Source organism: Apium graveolens, chromosome 4 (genome assembly GCF_009905375.1).
Source record: "Apium graveolens cultivar Ventura chromosome 4, ASM990537v1, whole genome shotgun sequence".
Classification (NCBI taxonomy): domain Eukaryota; kingdom Viridiplantae; phylum Streptophyta; class Magnoliopsida; order Apiales; family Apiaceae; genus Apium; species Apium graveolens.
This window is the reverse complement of record NC_133650.1, coordinates 314385069-314407886: the sequence shown is the minus strand read 5'-3', so window position 1 is coordinate 314407886 and position 22818 is coordinate 314385069. Positions and strand designations below refer to the sequence as shown.

The 22818-nt window shown below is 31.2% G+C and overlaps 2 protein-coding genes across 4 annotated transcripts; one reads left to right on the top strand and one right to left on the bottom strand.

The window, feature by feature from the left end:
• Positions 1-11920: 11920 nt before the first annotated feature.
• Positions 11921-14855, bottom strand: LOC141721834 (putative glycerol-3-phosphate transporter 5). The gene is made up of 2 exons (XM_074524961.1): positions 13655-14855; positions 11921-13032 (listed from the first exon to the last, which is right to left on the bottom strand). Exons 1-2 carry the CDS (start codon positions 14607-14609, stop codon positions 12488-12490), a joined length of 1500 nt encoding a protein of 499 aa, XP_074381062.1. The 5' UTR covers positions 14610-14855; the 3' UTR covers positions 11921-12487.
• A 1967-nt stretch (positions 14856-16822) lies between these two features.
• LOC141721833 (F-box/kelch-repeat protein At3g23880-like) lies at positions 16823-22361 on the top strand. Of its 3 annotated transcripts, none has more exons than XR_012574911.1 (3): positions 16823-18093; positions 20300-20345; positions 22008-22361. XR_012574911.1 is itself a non-coding variant. In XM_074524960.1 (3 exons), the coding sequence occupies exon 1, from the start codon at positions 16961-16963 to the stop codon at positions 18080-18082; it is 1122 nt and encodes a 373-aa protein (XP_074381061.1). In that variant the 5' UTR covers positions 16823-16960; the 3' UTR covers positions 18083-18093; positions 20321-20345; positions 22008-22361. The 3 variants fall into 3 exon arrangements, 2 of the variants coding, with proteins under 2 accessions (XP_074381061.1, XP_074381060.1); XM_074524960.1 differs by having other exon boundaries at positions 20321-20345; XM_074524959.1 differs by lacking the exon at positions 20300-20345 and having other exon boundaries at positions 16827-18093.
• The last annotated feature ends 457 nt before the right edge of the window (positions 22362-22818 follow it).

The window sequence follows — 22818 nt, the reverse complement described above, 5'->3', positions numbered from 1 at the left end:
AGGTCGATTCGATCCAAACCTGACCCATTGACCGGCCTTAAACTCCACACTGTCATTTTGCTCTCGACTCTGGTGTAAAAGAGTGTGAAAAACGAAGTTAGAGCAGCGAGGGTGATCCCGATAGAGCAGTAGCTCTTCAGCTACATGCATATGATTCGTCGATAAGTAATTTGGTATCAAATTCTAGTTCCAGATATCTAAATCATTAAAGTTTAAACGAACGCTTGAGTAACTAGTACCGACCGTTGCCCAGGCCTATTCGAGGGGTACAGTGATGGAAGTTGAATAACTAAAAAATCCATTCTAATTCTAATGAAGTATTGGATATGTGTTTATCCTAACTTGTGGAGTCGTATCTTGGAAGTCTTCTGCACGATTACTTTATGAGTTGTGTGCACTAGATTTCACCTGAGGATGAATGATTACACAGAGTTATGTCAGTGCTAAGTGTGGTAAGATAAAGTGTTTGAGCTAAAATAATGTGTTTGAGTTAAAAATAGTTACGGGTTATTTATTAGAAATTATAATATTATTATTTTATTTTATTAAATAAAATAACCCATGTTATTTTCACAATAAAAGCAAGTTATGTAATTTAAACTAGAGTTTGTTGAATAGGGTAAAATGGTTGGTTATTTGCAAATATAATATTTTATTAAATAGAATTCCCTAATATACATGAAAAAACAGGTGTTTTAGTTAAAGAAAATAATAAATGGTAATATATTTTGCTTAAAAAGGTAATTGATTTATGTACTATTTAAATAAGGGTAATTAAAAATCAGTATGTTTGAGCTTAAAATGATAAGCGGTTGGTTATTAGTAATTATATTATTATTATTTTATTTTATTAAAGAAAAATCTCAATGTTATTTTCGGAATAAGCTAATGGGTTAGTTATTAATAATTATATATTTTTTCCAATAGAATTTCGTGTAATATATATGAAAAAGAGGTATTTTAGTTCGAGAAAAATAAAAAAGGTAACATGTTTTACTTAAAAAGATAAATTGATTTATATACTATTTAAGTAAGGGTAATATACAAATAATGTGTTTGAGCTTAAAATGGTAAGATTTAGGTATTTGTAATTCTAATATTATTTTTTTATTTTATTAAATAGAATGTCTGTGTTATTTTCACAATAAGAGCAAGTTTTATTATTCAAAATAGAAAATATAATTTGTTTTAGTTGAATAATGTAATTGGTTAATTATTTGTAAGTATAATATTTTAAAAAAATAGAATTGCCTGTAATATCTATGGAAAAGAGATATTTTAATTGAATAAAATAAAAAAGGTAACATATTTAACTATAAAAAATTAGTGGTTTATATATACTATTTAGGTTATGATAATTAAGTAAAATAATAAAATAATTGAGTAAGGGTAATTAGGTAAATTAACGAAGTACCAAACGACTACAAAAGCTTTTAATATTTCGTCTTTAATATAATAGTATAGATATTTAACTTAAAAAGATTAGTAATTTATATATACTATTTAGGTTATGATAATTAATAAAATAAAAAAAATCATTGAGTAGGAATAAACAAGTAAATTAACAAAGTACCACACGACTACAAATTTTTTAAGTATTTCGTCTTTAATATAATAATATAGATATCATGTACCATTATAATCAAACATAGTGTAATGTATTGATGAGCGAGCACTTTATCTTAATAGTGTCCCCATATTTTGTATTGATTTGAATTTTTATTTAATAAATATTAATATTTTATTTTAGATATCAAGGAGTTATAATAAAGTAAGGCTTGGAGTTTACAAAATCAGAATTGGAGTTTAATTTGATTTAAATTCCAATTTTATAGGCCAGGTGCGTAGTCTACGCTGTTTGGACCATATTTAAAGTTCTAAAAGTTCCAAGGATTCAACACAAAAATCTTATGAGAAGAGTTTTAATTCAGAATTCGTCTTAATTTATATTCCAGCCAAATCAACCCACAATCAGAACCCAAAAGTCAACTACGAATTCTCTTTCTTAGAATTCAATTAATAGGGAAATCATCTTGGATTTGATTTAATTCATTAAAAAGACTATTATTAAAAAATATTAGATTAAATTAGAGATCCGCCCTAATAGAGAGAAAAGGAAGAGACAAGGAGCCGCACAAGGGAGGAGGAGACGAAATCATCATCAGAGAAGAATTCAACCATTAAAGACATTCAATTGAATTTGTTTTCTGTTATCTTTGATTTATCTCTTCTTATGAACATGTGTTGGTTATATTGGGATTGTTTTGATACCTTGATTATGAACTAAACCTGCATGAGTTGGATTTTTATGGAATCCTAGTATGTGATTGTTCGTATTTTGATAAAAAATATTATATATAGTTTGCAGTTTATTCATTCAAATAATTTTCATGTTAATATTTACTATTGTTTGATCAACTTTAGTAGGTGAACGAGTTAATTATAATACTGAGAGGGTATAGTTAATTGACACAATACTTAAATGGTGTATGATTAAATTTATTGATATTAATTTTCTGACGGTATAGACATATATTGTTAACTTGCATAACCACGTGAAATTGGTGCTTAATTATTTCCTGGAAGTTAAATTGGGCATATACATATGTTAGTTTAATTACATAATCTATACCATAGTGATTTTGAGAGAAACTTATAATCATTGAATTATAGCTAGTGAGATGTTATCTTACTGTAGTATTACACTGCTTTATAACCGACATTAACATATTAGTGGGAAGTAATTTTTCTTGACTTAGCTTTTCGTATTTGGACATTCAACTCTCTTTTCTAGTATAATATTAGTTAGATATTTAGTTTTATCTAATTAGTTTACTAAGAAAAACCCAAAATCAATTCTTGTGTTCAACAACCCAAATGTTGGATATTATTTGCGATTTACATAAACACACAGTTCTTGGGAAATGATATATTGTATTTACTACTGTATTTCTTTTGCGATTGTGTATTGTAATATCCCGTAATTTTTAGAATTAGATTAATAATTGAATAATAGAATAAAAGTATTAAAATTAGATAAGGACTAGGATTTAAAATTTGAATTAGACTAATGGGCCTAAAATTTGGATCAGATTTTAATATGGATAACTTGTAGGTTAAGAAATAAGATTTTGTATCTTTATAAATACATTTTATTTGTATCCCTCATTTTTATTATTAAAATTCGTAGGGGCTCTTTTACACAAAAATCAACAGTTTTGTAAAATTCGTAGTAAATTCATCGTAAGTCAGAATTCGTTGATTCTGAACTTTGCCGAAAGATCTTTTCGTTCTCTACTACTTTTGAGTTTCATGTTTTTGAAGAAAACATTTTTCAGATGGTCAAAAAAAGTAAATTTAGATCTGGTCAGAATTGGAATCGCGGAGAAGATCGAGATTTTAGATGTGTTGTATTTGATGGGTTGCTAAGGATTGTATGTGTGTTCTAATGTGAATTATATGTTTTCGTGATTGTGGCAAGTAACTTTTCTTTGCTCCGTATTACTTATCTGCTTACATATTTTGCAAGTAACTTTTCGTTGCTCTGTATTATTGTGTAACGTATATACATTGTCTGCTTACATGTTCTTAACTGTTTAGGAAGTGACTATTCGTTGCTCCGTTTTTATTGTGTAACGTATCTTATATTATTTGGTTCATGTGCTCGAATATTTGTTTTGATAATCGTAAGTATGATATTGATATGTGATTGATAAGAAACGAATTCAAAGAAATTCTCAGTCTTAGTCGTGTATAAGAATTAGAATCCGATCACTGGGTAGTGTAATACAGAGAACTTAGAACTAGTTTGTACACGTTCCAGAACATATCGATACCTTGTCAAGCTTCGGTTGTCCTTGACGAGGGACGTAAACTAGCCCCCCATCGAATAAGAATTAAAACCCGATCACTAGGGAAGTGTGACATAAAGTATAAGATGCCGGTCACTGGCAAAGTGTGGCATAAGGTGTGCTTTAGGACTGTGGGACTAAAGATAATTTTTTTTATTAAGATATATTGATTGATTAAGAACTTTGATAACGTGGATTATAGAATGTGTCATATGCTTCGCTTTGATTATGGTTATTGATTATATCGTGTGCGTCTTTGTTCACCTTGTTATCAGATATATGTGTGACTTTGTGTGATCTGTGTTATGTGTCAAGCATGTTTAAATTATGTTTTTGAAAAAGATATAAATATTATTTTTGAGCCGTTACGGTAGTTGTTTGTTGGGGCTTCGCCGCTCATTCTTTTAATATTCCAGGTTTCACCTAAGATTTGAGTTGGAAATCACTGGAGTTAGAAGACTTAGAATTGAAGTATATTGACTTTTGGACTTCCGCTTTTAGCTGCGCTTTTGTAATAGTCATCTTTATAATAGAATTTTGGATTAATATTTGTATTTCATATTAGTTTTGATTTAGAGTTAATAGTCCAGAAGTGCGGGCTGTTATAGTTGGTATTAGAGCAGGCTGTCCTTCGAAGTGTATTAGGTATTGGATTAGTACATTGCCTAGGATTCGATCTCGTAGACTATAGTTTTAGTTTGACCTATAAGATATTAGAGGGCGAAGACATATAGGATTGTTCTGAATTTTGGGACCAAATTCTTTTTAAGGAGTGTAGTATGTAATATCTCATAATTTTTAGAATTAGATTAATAATTAAATAATAGAATAAAAGTATTAAAATTAGATAAGGGCTATGATTTAAAATTTGAATTAGACTAATGGGCCTAAAATTTGGATCAGATTTTAATATGGATAACTTGTAGGTTAAGAAACAGGGTTTTGTATCGTTATAAATACATTTTATTCGCATCCCTCGTTTTTATTATTAAAATTCGTAGGGGCTCTTTTACACAAAAATCAGCAGTTTTATAAAATTCGTAGTAAATTCATCGTAAGTTAGAATTCGTTGATTCTGGACTTTTCAGAAAGATCTTTTCGTTCTTTACAACTTTCGAGTTTCATGTTTTTCAATAAAACGTTGTTCAGATGGTCAAAAAGAGTAAATTTAGATCTGGTCAGAATTGGAATCGCGGAGAAGATCAAGATTTTAGATGTGCTGTATTTGATGGGTTGCTAAGGATTGTATGTGTGTTCTAATGTAAATTATATGTTTTCGTGATTGAGGCAAGTAACTTTTCGTTGCTCCGTATTACTTATCTGCTTACGTGTTTTGCAAGTAACTTTTCGTTGCTCTGTATTATTGTGTAACGTATATACATTGTCTGCTTATATGCTCTCAAATGTTTAGTAAGTGACTATTCGTTGCTCCGTTTTTATTGTGTAACGTATCTTATATTATTTGGTTCATGTGCTCGAATATTTTTTTTGATAATCGTAAGTATGATATTGATATGTGATTGATAAGAAAGGAATTCAAAGAAATCCCCAGTCTTAGTCATGTATAAGAATTAGAATCCGATCACTGGGTAGTGTGATACACAGAACTTAGAACTAGTTTGTGCACGTTCCGGAACATATCAATACCTTGTCAAGCTTCGGTTGTCCTTGACGAGGGACGTAAACTAGCCCCCCATCGAATAAGAATTAAAACCCGGTCACTTGGGAAGTGTGACATAAAGTATAAGATGTCAGTCACTGACAAAGTGTGGCATAAGGTGTGATTTATGATTGTGGGACTAAAGATAAGAATTTTTTATTAAGATATATTGATTGATTAAGAACTTTGATGACGTGGATTATAGAATGTGTCATGTGCTTCGCTTTGATTATGGTTATTGATTATATCGTGTGCATCTTTGTTCACCTTGTTATCGGATATATGTGTGATTTTGTGTGATCTGTGTTATGTGTCAAGCATGTTTAAAATATGTTTTCGAAAAAGATATAAAATATTATTTTTGAGTCGTTGGACGGTAGATTCTTGCAGGGCTTCGCCGCTCATTCTTTTAATATTTCAGGTTTCACCTACGATTTGAGTTGGAAATCACCAGAGTTAGAAGACTTAGAATTGAAGTATATTGACTTTTGGACTTCCGCTTTTGTAATAGTCATCTTTATAATAGAATTTTGGATTAATATTTGCATTTCGTATTAGTTTTGATTTAGAGTTAATAGTCCAGAAGTGCGGTTTGTTAAAGTTGGTATCAGGGTAGGCTGTCCTTCGGAGTGTATTAGGTATTGGATTAGTACATTCCCTAGGTTTCGATCTCGTACACTATAATTTTAGTTTGACCTATAAGATATTAGAGGGCTTACACATATAGTATTGTTGTGAATTTGGGGACCAAATTCTTTTTAAGGAGGGTAGTATGTAATATCCCGTAATTTTTAGAATTAGATTAATAATTGAATAATAGAATAAAAGTATTAAAATTAGATAAGGACTAGGATATAAAATTTGAATTAGACTAATGGGCCTAAAATTTGGATCAGATTTTAATATGGATAACTTTTAGGTTAAGAAACAGGGTTTTGTATCATTATACATATATTTTATTCGTATCCCTCATTTTTATTATTAAAATTCGTAGGGGTTCTTTCATACAAAAATCAGCAGTTTTGTAAAATTCGTAGTAAATTCATCGTAAGTCAGAATTCGTTGATTCTGAACTTTTAGGAAAGATCTTTTCGTTCTCTACAACTTTCGATTTTCATGTTTTTCAAGAAAACGTTGTTCAGATGGTCAAAAAAAGTAAATTTAGATCTGGTCAGAATTGGAATCGCGGAGAAGATCGAGATTTTAGACGTGCTGTATTTGATGGGTTGCTAAGGATTGTATGTGTGTTCTAATGTGAATTATATGTTTTCGTGATTGAGGCAAGTAACTTTTCGTTACTCCGTATTACTTATCTGCTTACGTGTTTTGTAAGTAACTTTTCGTTGCTCTGTATTATTGTGTAATGTATATACATTGTCTGCTTACATGTTCTTAACTGCCTAGTAAGTGACTATTCGTTGCTCCGTTTTTATTGTGTAACGTATCTTATATTATTTGGTTCATGTGCCCGAATATTTATTTTGATAATCGTAAGTATGATATTGATATGTGATTGATAAGAAACAAATTCAAAGAAATCCCCAGTCTTAGTCATGTATAAGAATTAGAACCCGATCATTGGGTAGTGTGATACACAGAACTTAGAACTAGTTTGCGCACGTTCCGGAACACATCGATACCTTGTCAAGTTTCGGTTGTCCTTGACGAGGGATGTAAACTAGCCCCCCCATCGAATAAGAATTAAAACCCGGTCACTTGGGAAGTGTGACATAAAGTATAAGATGCCGGTGACTGACAAAGTGTGGCATAAGGTGTGATTTAAGACTGTGGGACTAAAGATACAATTTTTTTATTAAGATATATTGATTGATTAAGAACTTTGATGACGTGGATTATAGAATGTGTCATGTGTTTCGCTTTGATTATGGTTATTGATTATATCGTGTGCATCTTTGTTCACCTTGTTATCGGATATATGTGTGATTTTGTGTTATGTGTGTTATGTGTCAAGCATGTTTAAGTTATGTTTTCGAAAAAGATATAAAATATTATTTTTGAGCCATTGGACGGTAGTTGCTTGTTGACAAAGTTGCTTGTTGTATCCTGGAAGACAGCAGCCAATCAACCTTCAAGCACCACACGGAAGAGGCTTATCTGTTTTAAGGAGAGCGTAGTTTTCATATGACTCGAACATTTATCGGTATATTTGATATTGATTTTCTGATTTAAGTTATACTCTCTATAATATAATCCCTGCACTATCTTGATGATTAATGATGTAATAATCTTTTTTATATTTATATGACTATAATAACTTTATACATGTATTTATGCACTCAAAAGAAAATTGACAACTAATTCTCACCTACTTTTATAAAGATAAATAATGAATAAATATTCAAAATTCAATCTGAAGATTAGATGTGTGTTCCACACTTCATTCCTAAACTAATTTATTAAAATTTAACGAATAGTATTTTCGCGAATGCTGTGTAAATTGATATAAAATAAAAGCAAAAAAATTCATGTTTATTTTACACGAAATTTCTTGACAAAGTTTACCAAATTATTGCAATTAGTATCTTCGTGATTAATGATGTGATAATATTTTTTGTATTATACTATGATTATAACAACTTTATGTTTAATTTAAGAATTCACCAATTAATCAACAACTACATTCCACCCATTTATATATACATTCCACCCATTTATATAAAGATAACTAATTAGAAAAAGTTTTTTCATGTCTCAGTATTAAATTTTTAGATATGAAATAAACTTTTTAATTTGTAGCATTTTTATATTTAAATAGTCATGTTGTAAGACATGTTCATATATTGTAACTCAGAGCTTCTAAAGATACGTTGTCCAGGAGATTCTCGAAAAATTATGGGTTAGTAATCAGCTTTTAGTTAATATTAATTCTTGCGTAGTTATGTTTAGTGTCAGGTCTATTAGCTTAACTGTTAATATTGTTCACAAACCGGTTTTCTTACAAAGTCGAATACCTTTCATTCGATTTCTTCACTCGATATGTAGAACACTAATTTCTGATTATGAGTCTGTGTTACCATTTTGTGGCCTTCCAAGACTAAATAAGGAGTTTTCATTAGTTGTACAGTAATTCTTTTGGACGATCGGGTAAATCACGTCATATGCATATTTTAATATTATTTTTTATAAACCTTCATAGTAAAAATAGACATTTCTAACAATTTCTTTTCCCTGTTTGTCAGCATAATCGTATGCAGGCTTTTTTAGGACAGACATATGGAATGCTTTGGGAATTAATATTGTTGAGGGACAACAGTATGAAATATCTAATTTTCTTACTACGCATGTGACTAGAAATTCCAGACCTGTTCCATCTGCCTTAAAAATCATTTTCTCAAATTCAATCATGGTCCATTTAATTCATGGAAATCACGAAGTGGTCAATTTAACACACACAGTTTCAAATTTGTGCAAGTGCTACTTTAGCCACAAATCCGGTTAAATATGCTTTTAATCCGTCATTGGTATGATTATGTTTCTCGACACTTATCTTATACAGAAATTATATCAAATATATTATTTTTTATGTTTCAACATATCATTATTCAAATATTATTGGAGTAGTTGAACATCTACAACCAATGATTAACATGAACCTGATATTTGGATTCAAACCTCTGATAAGATTATAACTTTATCATGGCAAGTTTTAATCAGTAAGTTATAAATAGAAAAAATAACTAATTATACAATAACTTAAATTTTAAATTTAACGTTCCATTTTAATTGTTACAAGGTACTCTGTTAAAGTGAATATAGTGGGTAAATTAACTAAAAGTATAACACCTTGATACGAAGATGTTTTAGACATGCCGGTCATAGTTATTTTGTCAAGTGCAAAAGTTATGATGGATAGAGGTAAGCCCTTAGATTTCATTCATGATATTTAAATAAAAAATGTAATTAAAACTTTAGAGTGTGTCTAACTTATGTTAAATGTATTGTTTTCAATTTCATATATTGTTTCAATCACTAATACTCGAGCATCTAGAATTTATATTAACGAGGGTTAGCCTGAGGTTTGGAATTTCATGGCACTGGTATGAATGTAACAAATTGTATTAATTATTTCTATAATAAATTTTTATTAACAACAAAATATTAGTATATTATTTATTTTTACAGGCTTGATATTATTGGATATAATTTTCCTAATAATGATGAATGAATAAAATCATGCATTTATGACTTTTACAAATATTTAGAATTTTAAAATTAACTAATATTTAATTTTTAATTTTTCATACAGTAATGTAGTTTAGGCAAGAATGTGCGTTATTAAATATGATCACGCTGCTTCTTTAAATTTATATAACTCAACAATTGAACTAAAACTCATAAATACTTTTTGTCTAAACTGGTAGGATAAATGAGCTATACTGACATTTTCATCTTTGGATTACTGCGGGAAGATTGCATCAAAGTATCTAAAGCGCCTGCTTCAAATTTTTCCGTTTAGTAACTAAATAAAAGATCAAGTCCGGATATTTGTCAAAGTTTTTTGTACGGTTTCTAAGCAACAATAATCCCCCCCCATATTTTTAGATATTATTAAGCTATTAATATATTGTATTTTCATTCGATTTAAGATGAATTTTCGTATGTGAATATTGTTGCACATTATCCGTTATCAAACTACCTGTTTAAGGGTACATGGGCATCTTTGATATATTCATGATCTCAAATTGAAATAGTGTATATAACAAGAAGCACCAATTTTAGAAATAACCACAACACTTCTATGACTTAACTCCAATTAGAAAAATATATATGACCAAGATATTTATCAATGACTTTAGAATTAATTATCAATCAAATTGATGTATGGAACAATGACTAGATCCTTCTATATTAGAGCAATTTAATCATATCACATATAAAAGTTAGCCTATTCAGCATTTAAAATATCTAATCTACGCATATTATTCCAAGGTTTACCATAACATCAAATGAAAGCAACTCTAAATGGCCTTTCATATTTAAGAGGAGATAGATGTCGTTGCAAGTATATTTTACAATGACGATTAATAAAAGTCAAGGTCAGTCTTTGGAAAAGGTTGGTGTGTATCTTCTTAGTCCTACTTTCTGTCACGGTCAGCTTTATATTGCTCTATTATGTGTCACTTGACCACATGTTCTCCATATCCTCTTAGGCGACATAACTAAATAAAAGAGTTTATTAATTCATTTCACAACAATTATTAGAACTAAAAAAAATTGTTTTACATAAATAAATTAAAAAAAATATTAAAAATAAAACCCCGGCGCCTCGGTGTGCGAAGCACGGGCTACATACTAGTATTCAATAAAGTATTATGTTTCTGATTTAAAATTTAGAAAATGTGACTACATTTTAAAATCAGTATTGATATTTGATAGATTTTTAATTTTAATTTCTGAAAATATATGACCAGAGTTTCAGATCATTTAGCATTAGTATTGATTTATTTAAATATGCTATGTATAGAAAAAGTATTATTTAAAATCATTATATAATATAATTCGAAATATTGCTAATCATATAACCAACCCCATTGGAGTTCAATCCCTTACAGGTTCAGCAAATTATAGATAACCATTATTTTATATTATTATAGCCAACCATTTTAACCATAACCCCATTGGAGATGTTCTAACCTTCATCCCTTCTTAAGGGGAGCAATTGTTATTGGAATATGTTCTGAATCATGATACTTTTCGCATTATTCGGAAGCTGATATGTATTTTGTTTGTTTTTACTTCTCATTGTTGGTTGAGTCTTTTCTGGATTTATTTCTATATTCACAAGGAGATGTTGGAGTTGAATGATTCCTCAACTAAGGGAAGAAGGGGTATCAAAAATATCTTCTGTGCTACTCAGGGGGGAGTTCTGAACTTCAACTTCTAGTAGCCGATTGAAGATCTTTTTAAAATTAGTTGTTGTTTTCTCATTGATATTTGACTGTCAGGTGTAATAGTCAAATAAGGGGAGATTGTCGAGTAAGAAAGAAATTGTATTTGTTATCTCATCAATGTTTGGATTATGACTCAACATAAAACAAGACTCGCAAATAATACCATGTACACCGGAATCAGTAATTATTTAATATACTGTACATACACAAGGATCAAGATAGTTGTAATGAAGAAGTCTTCAACGGTGTAACGGATGAAGTTTATTAATATGTTTGGTAGAATAAGTGATTGGAGTTATTTGAATCAGCTGCTGAGATCTATTGTGAAGACCCTAAGAATTTCAGTGGATCCGATGGATTTAATTATGGCTAACTTAACAAAATATTAAAGGAATAGATACGAAAACCATTAGCGGAGCTAGTCGTCTCTGAACCAGACCAATAACCAATACACTGCGAAAGGAATCTTAGTATCAGCTATTAAAATTGGTCAAAAATTATTCAGAAATTATTTCTTTACAGGTCCCTGATCAAAAAAATTTTGGGAAGAAGCTGCAAAATAGAACAAAAGAAAAGAGGTAGCAGCTTTGTGGAATACATATATACAGTCAAGTTGCAGAATAGAAAAGAAAGGCTGTATCTATGGTACTCAAATTAAAAAGAAAGGAAAGGCATGTAGCTGTAGAAGCTATTCAGTAATGGCCAGGACTGCAAGCTGCACAACACTACTATATAAACCTTGCAAAAATACACAATGGATCAACATTTCATAACGCGCATGCAGCTTAAACTGTGAACAAATGGGATGGCGTGTGATGAATGCACAGAGACGAGACAGTATATGGCAGTTGAACGATTTTGCAAAAGAGGATTTCTACTCCATCGCAGCTTAAAAGTATATTTACTTTGTCAGCAGTTTGATTTCAGGAAGAAAAATGAATCAGCTATTAATGAATCATATCTTAAATTGCTTCAAGATATGAACTTGTGGTCCAGACATGCTTCTGGGTGCATAATACTTGGTATAATAGGCTTGGTTTGAATATAGTTGAGGTGTGATCTGCTTACATTAGACATGTGCCAAGCCAAAGCCATCTTCCCTCATTCTGCTTCCCTCTGATCTCACTTTTAACAACTTGGAACAACAATAACCCTGCAATAGAGAGCGATAGAACAAGCATAAAAAATACACTGTTCCATCCTCTGGTTGAAATATATCCAGCAAGAAGTGGACCAAGAGCGGCTCCAACAGATCCAGTACCGTCTATTATCGCAGTTACAGTAGCCAAAGCACGAGAATTTCCATTAATTGTACTCTGTGTACCAAGATCAGCGGCAACTGCAGTTGTTATTAACGAGTATGGTCCATTCACCAGCAATCCTGATAGGAACATTAAGAGAACATTTGCAAACATAGATATGCTCCCATAAATGCGGTAGCACACAAGTGCAGGAACTGATAATATCAGAAACATGACTGACGTGACTGCACGGGCCTCAATCTTATCCGAAATAAAACCAGCCAGTACTCCTCCGACAACTCCTCCAACATCAAAGATTGCGGAAAGGATCCCAGCACTTTTGTGTGACAAATGCACACCAGCAACAGCTACAGTTGCAGAATAAGAAATATATGTAAAAGTAGTACACCATATTATAACTACGAGAATAAATTAACAAAATCAAATTCATAACAGCCAACTTTAACCTATAGAAATAATATATTCTGATGAGCAACAGGAATGTGTGACCACACGTTTGGCAAATTGTGTTAAGGAGGGCATGTTTTGCGATTCAAAAGATCTTGCGAAACAGCTTCTTGCCCTCTTTCCACGTACATACTATATGCAATATTTTATATTTGTAAAAGTTAAACTAAAGAACAGTTCGAAAGAGATAATGCAACAAAAGATTCTATGAGAAGGGAGCAGCGGACATGTTAGAAGCACTACAGGTATATGATTTTTGTTTAAAGTGTATACTCATGTATGGGTAATAGCCATAGGACAGAAAAATATTAGACTAGCCATTTGGTGTCATAAATTTTTTATATCCAAACGCCGAATACAAAAGAACAACTTTTTCACTCCAAAGTATGCCTGGTTCTATGCTACAAATCCGAAGCTATGTATTGACTGTCAACTTATACAAAACTCTAACAAAGAAATATATTTTCTACTGAATTGAAAATACCGAACTTCACAAGAAAAATACAGTTAGCCAGCAAGTACCTGTGTGCCTTATGTAGAATGGTAGCCAATACAAGAACGTGTAAGCAACTAGTTTTGAGAAGAAAAGGCAAAATGCAAACTGCACCACACCCGGTAATTTCCATGCTTCCAAGAACCCAATCGCAGCCTTGGTCTCAAAATTCTCACCTTCATCCAATCCCACACCTTCCGTTTCCATTTTATCCGAATTCACCAATGCCTCTCCTTCCACGCTCATTTCAACCTCCTTCTCCATCAACACCAACCCAATATCCTCCGGACACACAACTAGAAACAAATAAACCAAAACCGCCATCAAAAGAATCAAAATCCCAGGCAACGCAAAAGACCAACCCCATCCAAACCCCAAAACCGACGAAGCCACAACAGAACCAACAATATTCCCAACTGACGTATGCGAATTCCACGCACCCATAATCAACCCTCTCTTCGATTTCCCAAACCAATTCCCCATTACCGCCACAACACAAGGCCACCCAATGGACTGAAACAACCCACACACAATCTGTACCACTACAAAAAACCCCAAAACATGAACATTCCACCAATACCCCAACCCAAAAACGACCGTAAAAACACCACTCCCCACCATCCCCACACTCAAAAAAACCCGAAGATTAATCTGATCACCAATATGACCCGAAAAGTACATTCCAACCGAATAAGCTAACAAGAAAGCAAGATCAAGTTCCCCTAACCTATGTGGGCCATGAGAGTCATCAAATGGGGCCCACCCAGAATGAGAATTATGATCATCTTGAGGAGACAACACTGATTTTACAATACTTGGAGGCTTTCTTGAGGCATGAAATGAAGCATAAGCTAAGAAAGTGAGAAAGAGCACAAAGATTTGATGAAAAGTTAAGGTTTTGTTGGGGGGTTTTAAATTTGGGAACAGATTAAAACCTAATGGAACATCTTGAATTTGTGTTTTTGGGGTTTCAAGTTCTTGCATTTTAATGTGGTATTAAACAATTGTATATAAGATTGATAGACACAAATATACATACATACACATATATGTTTATGTACTTAATTGTATTGAGAGTATAGATAGATGAGTAGAACTTACAGAGATGAATGTGTGGAGCTTGTAAGAATCAGGAGAGTCAGAAGTGTTGTTTTAGGACAAGATCTATGTCAGCCTCTTTGAATGTTAGAAATTTGGTGAGGGGATCTTGTTTCTTTTCTTTGTGTTAGATTTTTCTACATTTAAGTTGGTTTTTCTAAAATTTCCAATATATAATAAACACATAATTAATCCATCATTTCAAAAGAGCAACATAGGGTAAAAACAATTAACTTATGACTTAAATCGAACAAGTGACCGATAAGTGATAAATTGATAAATGCTTATAAGTTATACAAGTGTTTGGCTAATTTAACTTATAAGTCAGAATTTTTTTATTTAAATAAACTAAATTAAATATTTTTTAAATATAATTATCTTAATTCTTGAATTTTAAGTTAGGTTAATATTTTAAAAAAAAATTTAAAAACTAAAGTTAATAAACAAAACAAAAAATCAAAATAAGTTGTGAAAAAGTACGTCATTTGCTAACATTCAACTTATCAGCTTATAAGTTGTAAATTCAACTTATAAGTTGTAAATTCAACTTATAAGTTGGTAAACAAACACTCGTCGATAAGTTGTTACGGGCTTATAAATAAGCTCACTTAATAAATTTTCCAAACACGTGTCTTGTCGAACCATCAATGTTCGATCCTCTCATATTGCGTTATCAGAAAAGATACTAAGTTATAAGCAAAAAAAAATTTATGTAAAAAAAAACAGAGCAATATTAAAGAAATTTCCAAATATATGCAATCCCATCAATTCAAAATAGAGTATTGTATTTTTTCATTTGTAAGAGTTATCTATTTATTCCAAAAATTCGTTTATTTTAGAAAAAATAATTCACAATATCGTGACAATTCGGAGAAGAAATAAAATTTGAGAAGTTTAATGGGTATATTACGGAAAGTATTCAGATTTTCGGAAGTCCAAATATCCAATATACTATTTATTTGTTTACTCCATTTCTAATTATATATTCATTTTATTTTTTAATGAGTTAAATTGACCAAATTTTCAGTAACAAAGTATTTACTTATTATTTAAAAATTAAAAATTTCATATTAAAATAAAATAGATATATTTTTCAATTATATTATTTTTATATTTTTCAGTTAAAATTACAATCAATTTTACTAGTCAAAAGTTATAATAATACGATATTTACTATATTTTATACATTTGGTATATAGCACTCCTTTTTTTACTATATGCAATCAATACTTTGTCACATAAGATTCCGTAACGAGGATAATCGATTTTCTAGTTAAATATATTACTAGATGTTTTTTTATATTTTTCGCATTGAGTTTTATTTATTTCTACCTCCTTCAATCCACTTGAAAAACACTGTGCCCCTTTTTTATTACTAATGAAATATTTTTCACTATTTTCTTAGAAATGAGAAGAATTTTTTTTTTTAATTTTCGGGTTGAAATAGATGTCTTGAACAATGTGAAAATTTTTTTGATAAATAAATTTATTTATTTTTTAAAAAATTGAATATTATCATAAATATTCCCATATTTTAGCAGAATTTTATTAAATTTACGGTTAAATCTCGATAAATAAATATATCTTTAAATTTTTTATTCATTTATCAAAATAAAAAATATATTATATCTATTATATTAAGATTGAAAAAAAAATATTTAATTAACAAATTATTTATTTATCCCATGAGCCCCAAATCCAGAAAAATACTTTGAATAGCCGTAACCCTAGGGTGCACATCACGAGCATGTCAAGATGGGCATGCGAAGACGTCAATTAGCCTCACATGCCTTTTCATGATTCGGCATGGCTTTTTACTATTTTTTTTATTTTTTATTAATTATTTTAATATTAGAAATATCCAGAAATAATAAATATAATTTTAAAATATTTACATATATTTTAATATTTAAAAAGTTACTAATTTAAATAAATATTATGATAGTATTTGGTTGTTAGTGTCAACTAAATTTAATTTTATATTTAAATTTACTGTATATTGATATAATAATTATTTATTAAATTTTATTATATTTAATTGATAAATGACCAACTATATGCATGCATTCGGGAAGTCTGGTGAGAGCTCTTCAAATTCAAAAAAATACTGCCCCTAACATTTTCTTTACGATTCATTCATCGTTAAACACAAATACAGAACATTACACAGGACCCAATTTTGTTCTTGATAAAATTCGAACTCTCGATATTCTGTAAAACATTCTCGGAGCTGACAAATGGAGAAGAACAAGCTAACAAACGTGGGAGACTTGTCCGAAGAATTACTGACAGAAGTACTTGCTCGACTCCCCATAAAAACATTACTTGTCTGTAAGTCAGTTTCTAAACCCTGGCTTTCTCATATTTCAAACCCTAATTTCATCAATTCACATCTCCGCTATATCATCAACAATAATAATAATGATAATAATCCCACACTTCTCGACATTCTCGATTCTCCGGAAGTTAATTTATTCCTCGATACTTATTCCACCTGTCATATTTGCATTGATCGTGTTGTGATGCCAAGTGTTTTTCGACATTCTCGAGTTGTTGGTACTAGTTGTTGTAATGGCATTGTATGTTTGTCGAATGATTATAGGAATGTTGTTTATTTATGGAATCCGTCGATTAGGGGGTTTAAAGAAGTGTTTGTTCCTGAATTGTATGTATCTAAATGGTGTCCCGTAAAGACAGGGTTTGCTTATGATTCTACGTGTAATGACTATAAGGTGTTTAGGATTTTGTATGAAGTAAATTTGGATAGCGTGACGTCTAAAATGCAGGTTTATTTGGTTAATGGTGATAGTTGGAGAGAATTTCGGGTTCCTTTTTGGGGAAAAACAATGAGGGAGAAATTCGAGGGAAATGATTTTATTGTGGTTAATGAGAGACTGTATTTTAATAGTTGGGATGAAGAGCAGCTAATTGCATTTGATTTGCGTAAAGAGGTTTTTGGTCTAGTTCCTTTCCCCGGCTCTGTTCAAAATAAGTGGTCGGATGTTTTGGATTTTAAGGGTTCTATTGCTGTGGTTTTTGAATCCGTGTCAGGAATTGATCTTTGGACATTGGATGATGATGTTTCTGGACAGGTGTCTTCTTGGACCAAAATGTTTAGTATTGTGCCCGGTCCCATGTTCAATATGTGGCTATCTTGTTATTTGGGTGCAGGGCAGTTTTATGGAAATAATTTGCTAGAAGGAAATTTATTCGCTCATAATATTTTGTATGATAGTGAGAAGAAAGAGTCCAAGTATTATAGAGATGGAAGGGAATACATTCTTGCAACTCTCAAATACACGAAAACACTTGTTTCACTCGACGGGTTTCATCAAGTGGAGGAAAATGCTGACGAATAGAAAATCTAGAGGTAACTTGACAACACATATATCTTTTGAATTAATAGTAGTTCCCGAAATTCTGCTTTTTCGTGTAAAAATGAAACGAAATGAAAAGTATACGAAATATTTCGTGTACTTTTCGTGTAAGCACACAAAAACGAAAACTAAACAAGTCGGTACACAGAATAGTACACGAAAATAAGGAAAAAAAGTCTGCCAAATATTTTAAAATTTATGTGTGCTGATAGACATTGTTTACGTCAAAAAGGAAATTAAACATGGTTCAAGGGAACATAAAATTAAAACAGAAATTAAGCTCAAGCTCCACAATTTTGGATGCAATCTCGAGTTTTTGTTCTTTGTGATTACCTACCATGATAATGACAAAGAAACTCAAATGTCAGCATTGTATCAGACATTCAATTATAGTCAAGATAAGCACGATACATAAAATGAGTTTGGCCTGTTAACTTGTCTGATTTAGAATATGGACTTGTAAATTCTACAGCCTTAAGCTTTTAAAGGAGTGAAATTTAATGTAGTAATTGAATGCAAACTTTGACAAAGGCATGCACAGCCTATTTGGAAAAGCTCATTTAAAATTGAAAACAGAGGTATAAGATGACAAGGTCAATTATCCTGGTTCCACAATTATAGAATGCTATATTTTTATACAACCACCAATTTACAATGTCTAGCATGAACACAACTATTTCGATCTTTTTTTTCTTGTTCCCTTGCGCTTCTGTCCAGGTTTACTCGAACCTTCATTTGGATTAGTTGGGTCAGTTGGTCCATCATCCTTGTCTTCATAGTGCTTGTCTCCTTCATCCTCGCTAAGAGATTCATAGTCCTACATAAACAAGATTCATAATCGATTATTGATTTAGTATTTACAATAGATTCCAAAGCAAATTACTTTATTTTGTATATACATATAAACATGGTTATATGATAAATACAATGAAAATTACCGAAATATTTGTATTCGTTTCCTCCATTAGAAGTCAGGAACTCAGCAAGAAAGAAGAAAGTAGTATCATTTGTAAGCGGCGGTGAAAGAGGGGAGAGAAGTAAAGAAAGTAGAAACCCTAAAATGCTAAAATTGTAAAGACGTGGTCTCAATTTGGTCAAAAACTAATGAGTGTTTCCAGTTGTCAAAGTTAAATTTGAAATTTCTTTTAATTTATGTATGTAATATAATATATATATATGTATATATATAATTTTAAAATAAAAATGTTTAATTAATTATTTCTTTTTTCGTGCACTTTCGTTTCGTGTCGTGTACCTGTGGGTCAAACCAAAACCAACACTAAATTTATTCGTGTAAGTTCGTGTTCGTGTACCGAAAATATAAAACCAAACCCTATATTTTCGTGTCGTGTACGATGCTGCCGGCTCTCTCTCTTGGACATTTTCTCTGCATTTTTGTCACTCTTGCTTCATTTTAGTTTGATCCTTTTGCCAATGTTGTTTTTTCATATGTATTTCATTGCTTGTACAGTAAAAAGAGATTAGAGGATATGCTCCATTTGAACCTATTCACATTCGGCCCAAATACCTTTACTTTATTAATATACATTTCGGAAGTCTATAATTGAACAACTGATTTGTAACATGTGGATGGGGAATTCACTAAGCTCCCTTCTTTTTCATTGCTCATTCATATAATAGTGTTGTGTTGGCCACATATAGAATATAGGTCACTGAAACTCAATTAGTACTTCGTGAATGTTAGTGAAATGTAGAGTTTTGCGGCACACCTCGTGACTTGATTTTGTGTGTACATACTATTGATAGATGTATTTTTTATCGAATCAAATAATTGAAAATAGGTTTTGAATAGTTATTAAGGTTAACATAGTTCTGTTACTGATTTAAGAAGATAATGCCATCATTTAGGATGTTGCTTTGAGTTTATCTTGATTTTTGTTTTATTGCACTGGTATCGTATTTCACTCACATTTTACCATTTTGATAATTATCTAGCAATTCAATTGATGTTAATTTTAGCAATAGTTTACCAACTTAACAATGTTCCTCTCAACTGTTTGTGTCCTAAATATTACTGATGTTGAAGATGGATGATTTTATTTTATTTCCTAATTATCTGAATTCTGTTTATACACACTAATTGAGAAACAAGCTGAAGTAGTATATTAATACTATATATTAGGTATATTGTGCTTACATGTTGTCTTTTATTTGTCCATCTTTACTTTTAAAATAAAGGTGGACTTTTTTTATACACAGGTGGCTCGATCTTCCTTCTTCAAAGGTATCAAAAGTTTACTGAATTTTGGATGGATAGGATTGTTGCTTATCAACATTTGTTAGCCGTTGTGGTTTTTTGATCATCACGAGTTAAAGCTCCTTTTACGTGTCTACTGATTTTAGTTGATTATCAAGTGTCTACCAATATTAGTTCCGAACTGCTGATTATGTTAAAATGTTACCCGTAAATGTTGATCACTTAACTCTTTAAGTACAACTTATGACATTTGCATTAATGATCTTAAATGTGAGTACGAAGACTTACAAAGCTGAAGCCATTTTGTGGAGAACGTTGCCTAGAACTGTTTTGCACTCCTAGCATCTACGTTACTTGGACTCTTCACTTTACCTTCGAGTATCCGTGCCAGAAACTCGACACTTGTACATGGATACTCGGACTTGGACACTTTTATTATGCCAAAAACATGTATATTTTTCAAAATATTGTCGAGTTTGATACTTGGACATGTGTCCATGTCGGACATTTCTAGCCGAGTCCGAATAACATAGCCTAGCATCTCCAATGGGGGTGCTAACCAAAGTAGGTAAACATGCTAAATCATTACAACTATTAATATATTTTTTTCTCTTTCGTCTCTTGTACTTTTGGCACCTTTTTCGTCAATATTTGCCCCATTAATCGGCAACCAAAGTTGCCAAAAACTAGATAGGAAGTTATATGTGTTTCGTGGAGATGTTTGTATTTTTTCCATTTTGGGAAGGTGCCAAAGGGTGCCAAAAGTTGATTACTTTGGTTAGCACCCCTAAGTCTCCAATGGGTAGCTAACAAGAGCGCCATGCCACATGGCATGGCACTCTTTTTGGCACCCTATTGGAGGGTGCATATTATTATTAGTACAAATGATATGCATCAACTAATGCCTATTAAATAATGTGTAATGTGCACCTTTATAATTGTTCGAACCATGTAATCATTAGCTGTTGTGAACTGGAGTATATCAGAGATATAAACTCACATTTTACCATTTTTGTCGACTTCATATTTTAACAGTTTCAGTCTGCATACCAAATAACAACAGTTTGATTGGTGCTGAATCTAACAATAGCTTAATGACCAGGATTGTTCCTCAATTGTTTATTTCTTGTTTTCATTAAATGTTAAAGATGGATTAGTTCATTGTATTTCCTTAATTACTGAATTCTGTTTACACATGCTGATGGAGAAAGAAGCTCAAGAAGGATAGTTAAACTATAAAAGGTGGATTGTGATTACATATAATTTTGTTTATGTGTAATGTACTATTAAAGTATTATATAGTAATCTCATTTTTTACGAAATGTAATTTAAGGTGGCGCAATCTTTTTTTCTGCTTCAACGAACCCATTATAAGTGTAGATAGGAAATCAGAACAGTCCTTCAATCTATGTAATAATATGTTCTTGACAGTCAATATGTTTGAAGTTCAGGTTAATTCTTTTCATAGCATCTTGATGGGTCGTTTATTCTTATATGTTTTTTTGCTAATATATCAAAGAATGTAACTTGGGCTTTGAACTGATAAACAATAACTCAATGCCAAATTTAGTATTTTGAATTGAAGTACATAAGTTTATTAGCTACTTAGCTCAAGTTAGTTTTCCAGCAACACCAGTGTTGCCTCAGTTTTTAAAACCTTTTGCCTGATATGTATCTAATCTTTTGCAGGATATCTTACATTGACCAGCATCGGTGCAAGTGGAGTTTGATTACTGAGGGTCTTGCTGCAATATTATATATTTTGCTTACTCGTAATCAAGAGGAAGAACGCAGTATTTGATATTTACTGTTAGTTCCTGTAGCCTGTGTTTGTCCCAAGTGGCAAGTTTACCAAATCTATATCTTCGTGATAGACGATTATGATGCTTATTAAGATTTCTTAAATCTTGTGGTTGTTTAATGAGTAAAAGCTCCGTAAGTGCCTACTGATTTCAGTTATGAACAGGAGATATTTGTAACATGAAAGATACAGGCTCTGTTTTTGTTAATGTTCCTTATTATAACAGTTTTTATTTCATATTACATTGAAGTGCATTGCTGAACTTGCATATTGATAACGTTTTCAGATTGAATGTATATACGATGTTGAGGCCTAGTGAAACCTACTGTAAATGTAATTGTTGTTACGAGTGCAATGACTATTATCTGAGTGTTAGTCCTGTTTCTATGCCGTTTAAGCTCCTCTCATCTTTTCAAGATCTTTTGATTCTTCAGGAGTTTTTAAAGATACAAAGCAAGTAAAAACACACTTTCTCCTGATTAGATTTCTAAGTTATGGATTTGGTGTAAAATTGTTCTCCTCTGCCCACTCCACTCTGCATTTGTCTTAAAATAAGTAATTTATTACTTAGGGCCTGTTTGGCAATATACTTATAAGCCATTTATGGCTTATAAGCCCGTAAGAGCTTATCGACGAGTGTTTGTCGACCCAACTTATAAGTTGAATTTACAACTTATAAGAAAGTTGGCAGTGACGTAC

Bases quoted from the DNA above. Each gene is read 5' to 3' on its own strand.
- LOC141721834 (XM_074524961.1), bottom strand. From the start codon at position 14,609: ATGCAAGAACTTGAAACCCCAAAAACACAAATTCAAGATGTTCCATTA. The intron at 13,033-13,654 runs GTACTTGCTGGC...CTGCAACTGTAG, and splicing joins ATTCTACATAAGGCACACAG to CTGTTGCTGGTGTGCATTTG.
- LOC141721833 (XM_074524960.1), top strand. From the start codon at position 16,961: ATGGAGAAGAACAAGCTAACAAACGTGGGAGACTTGTCCGAAGAATTA.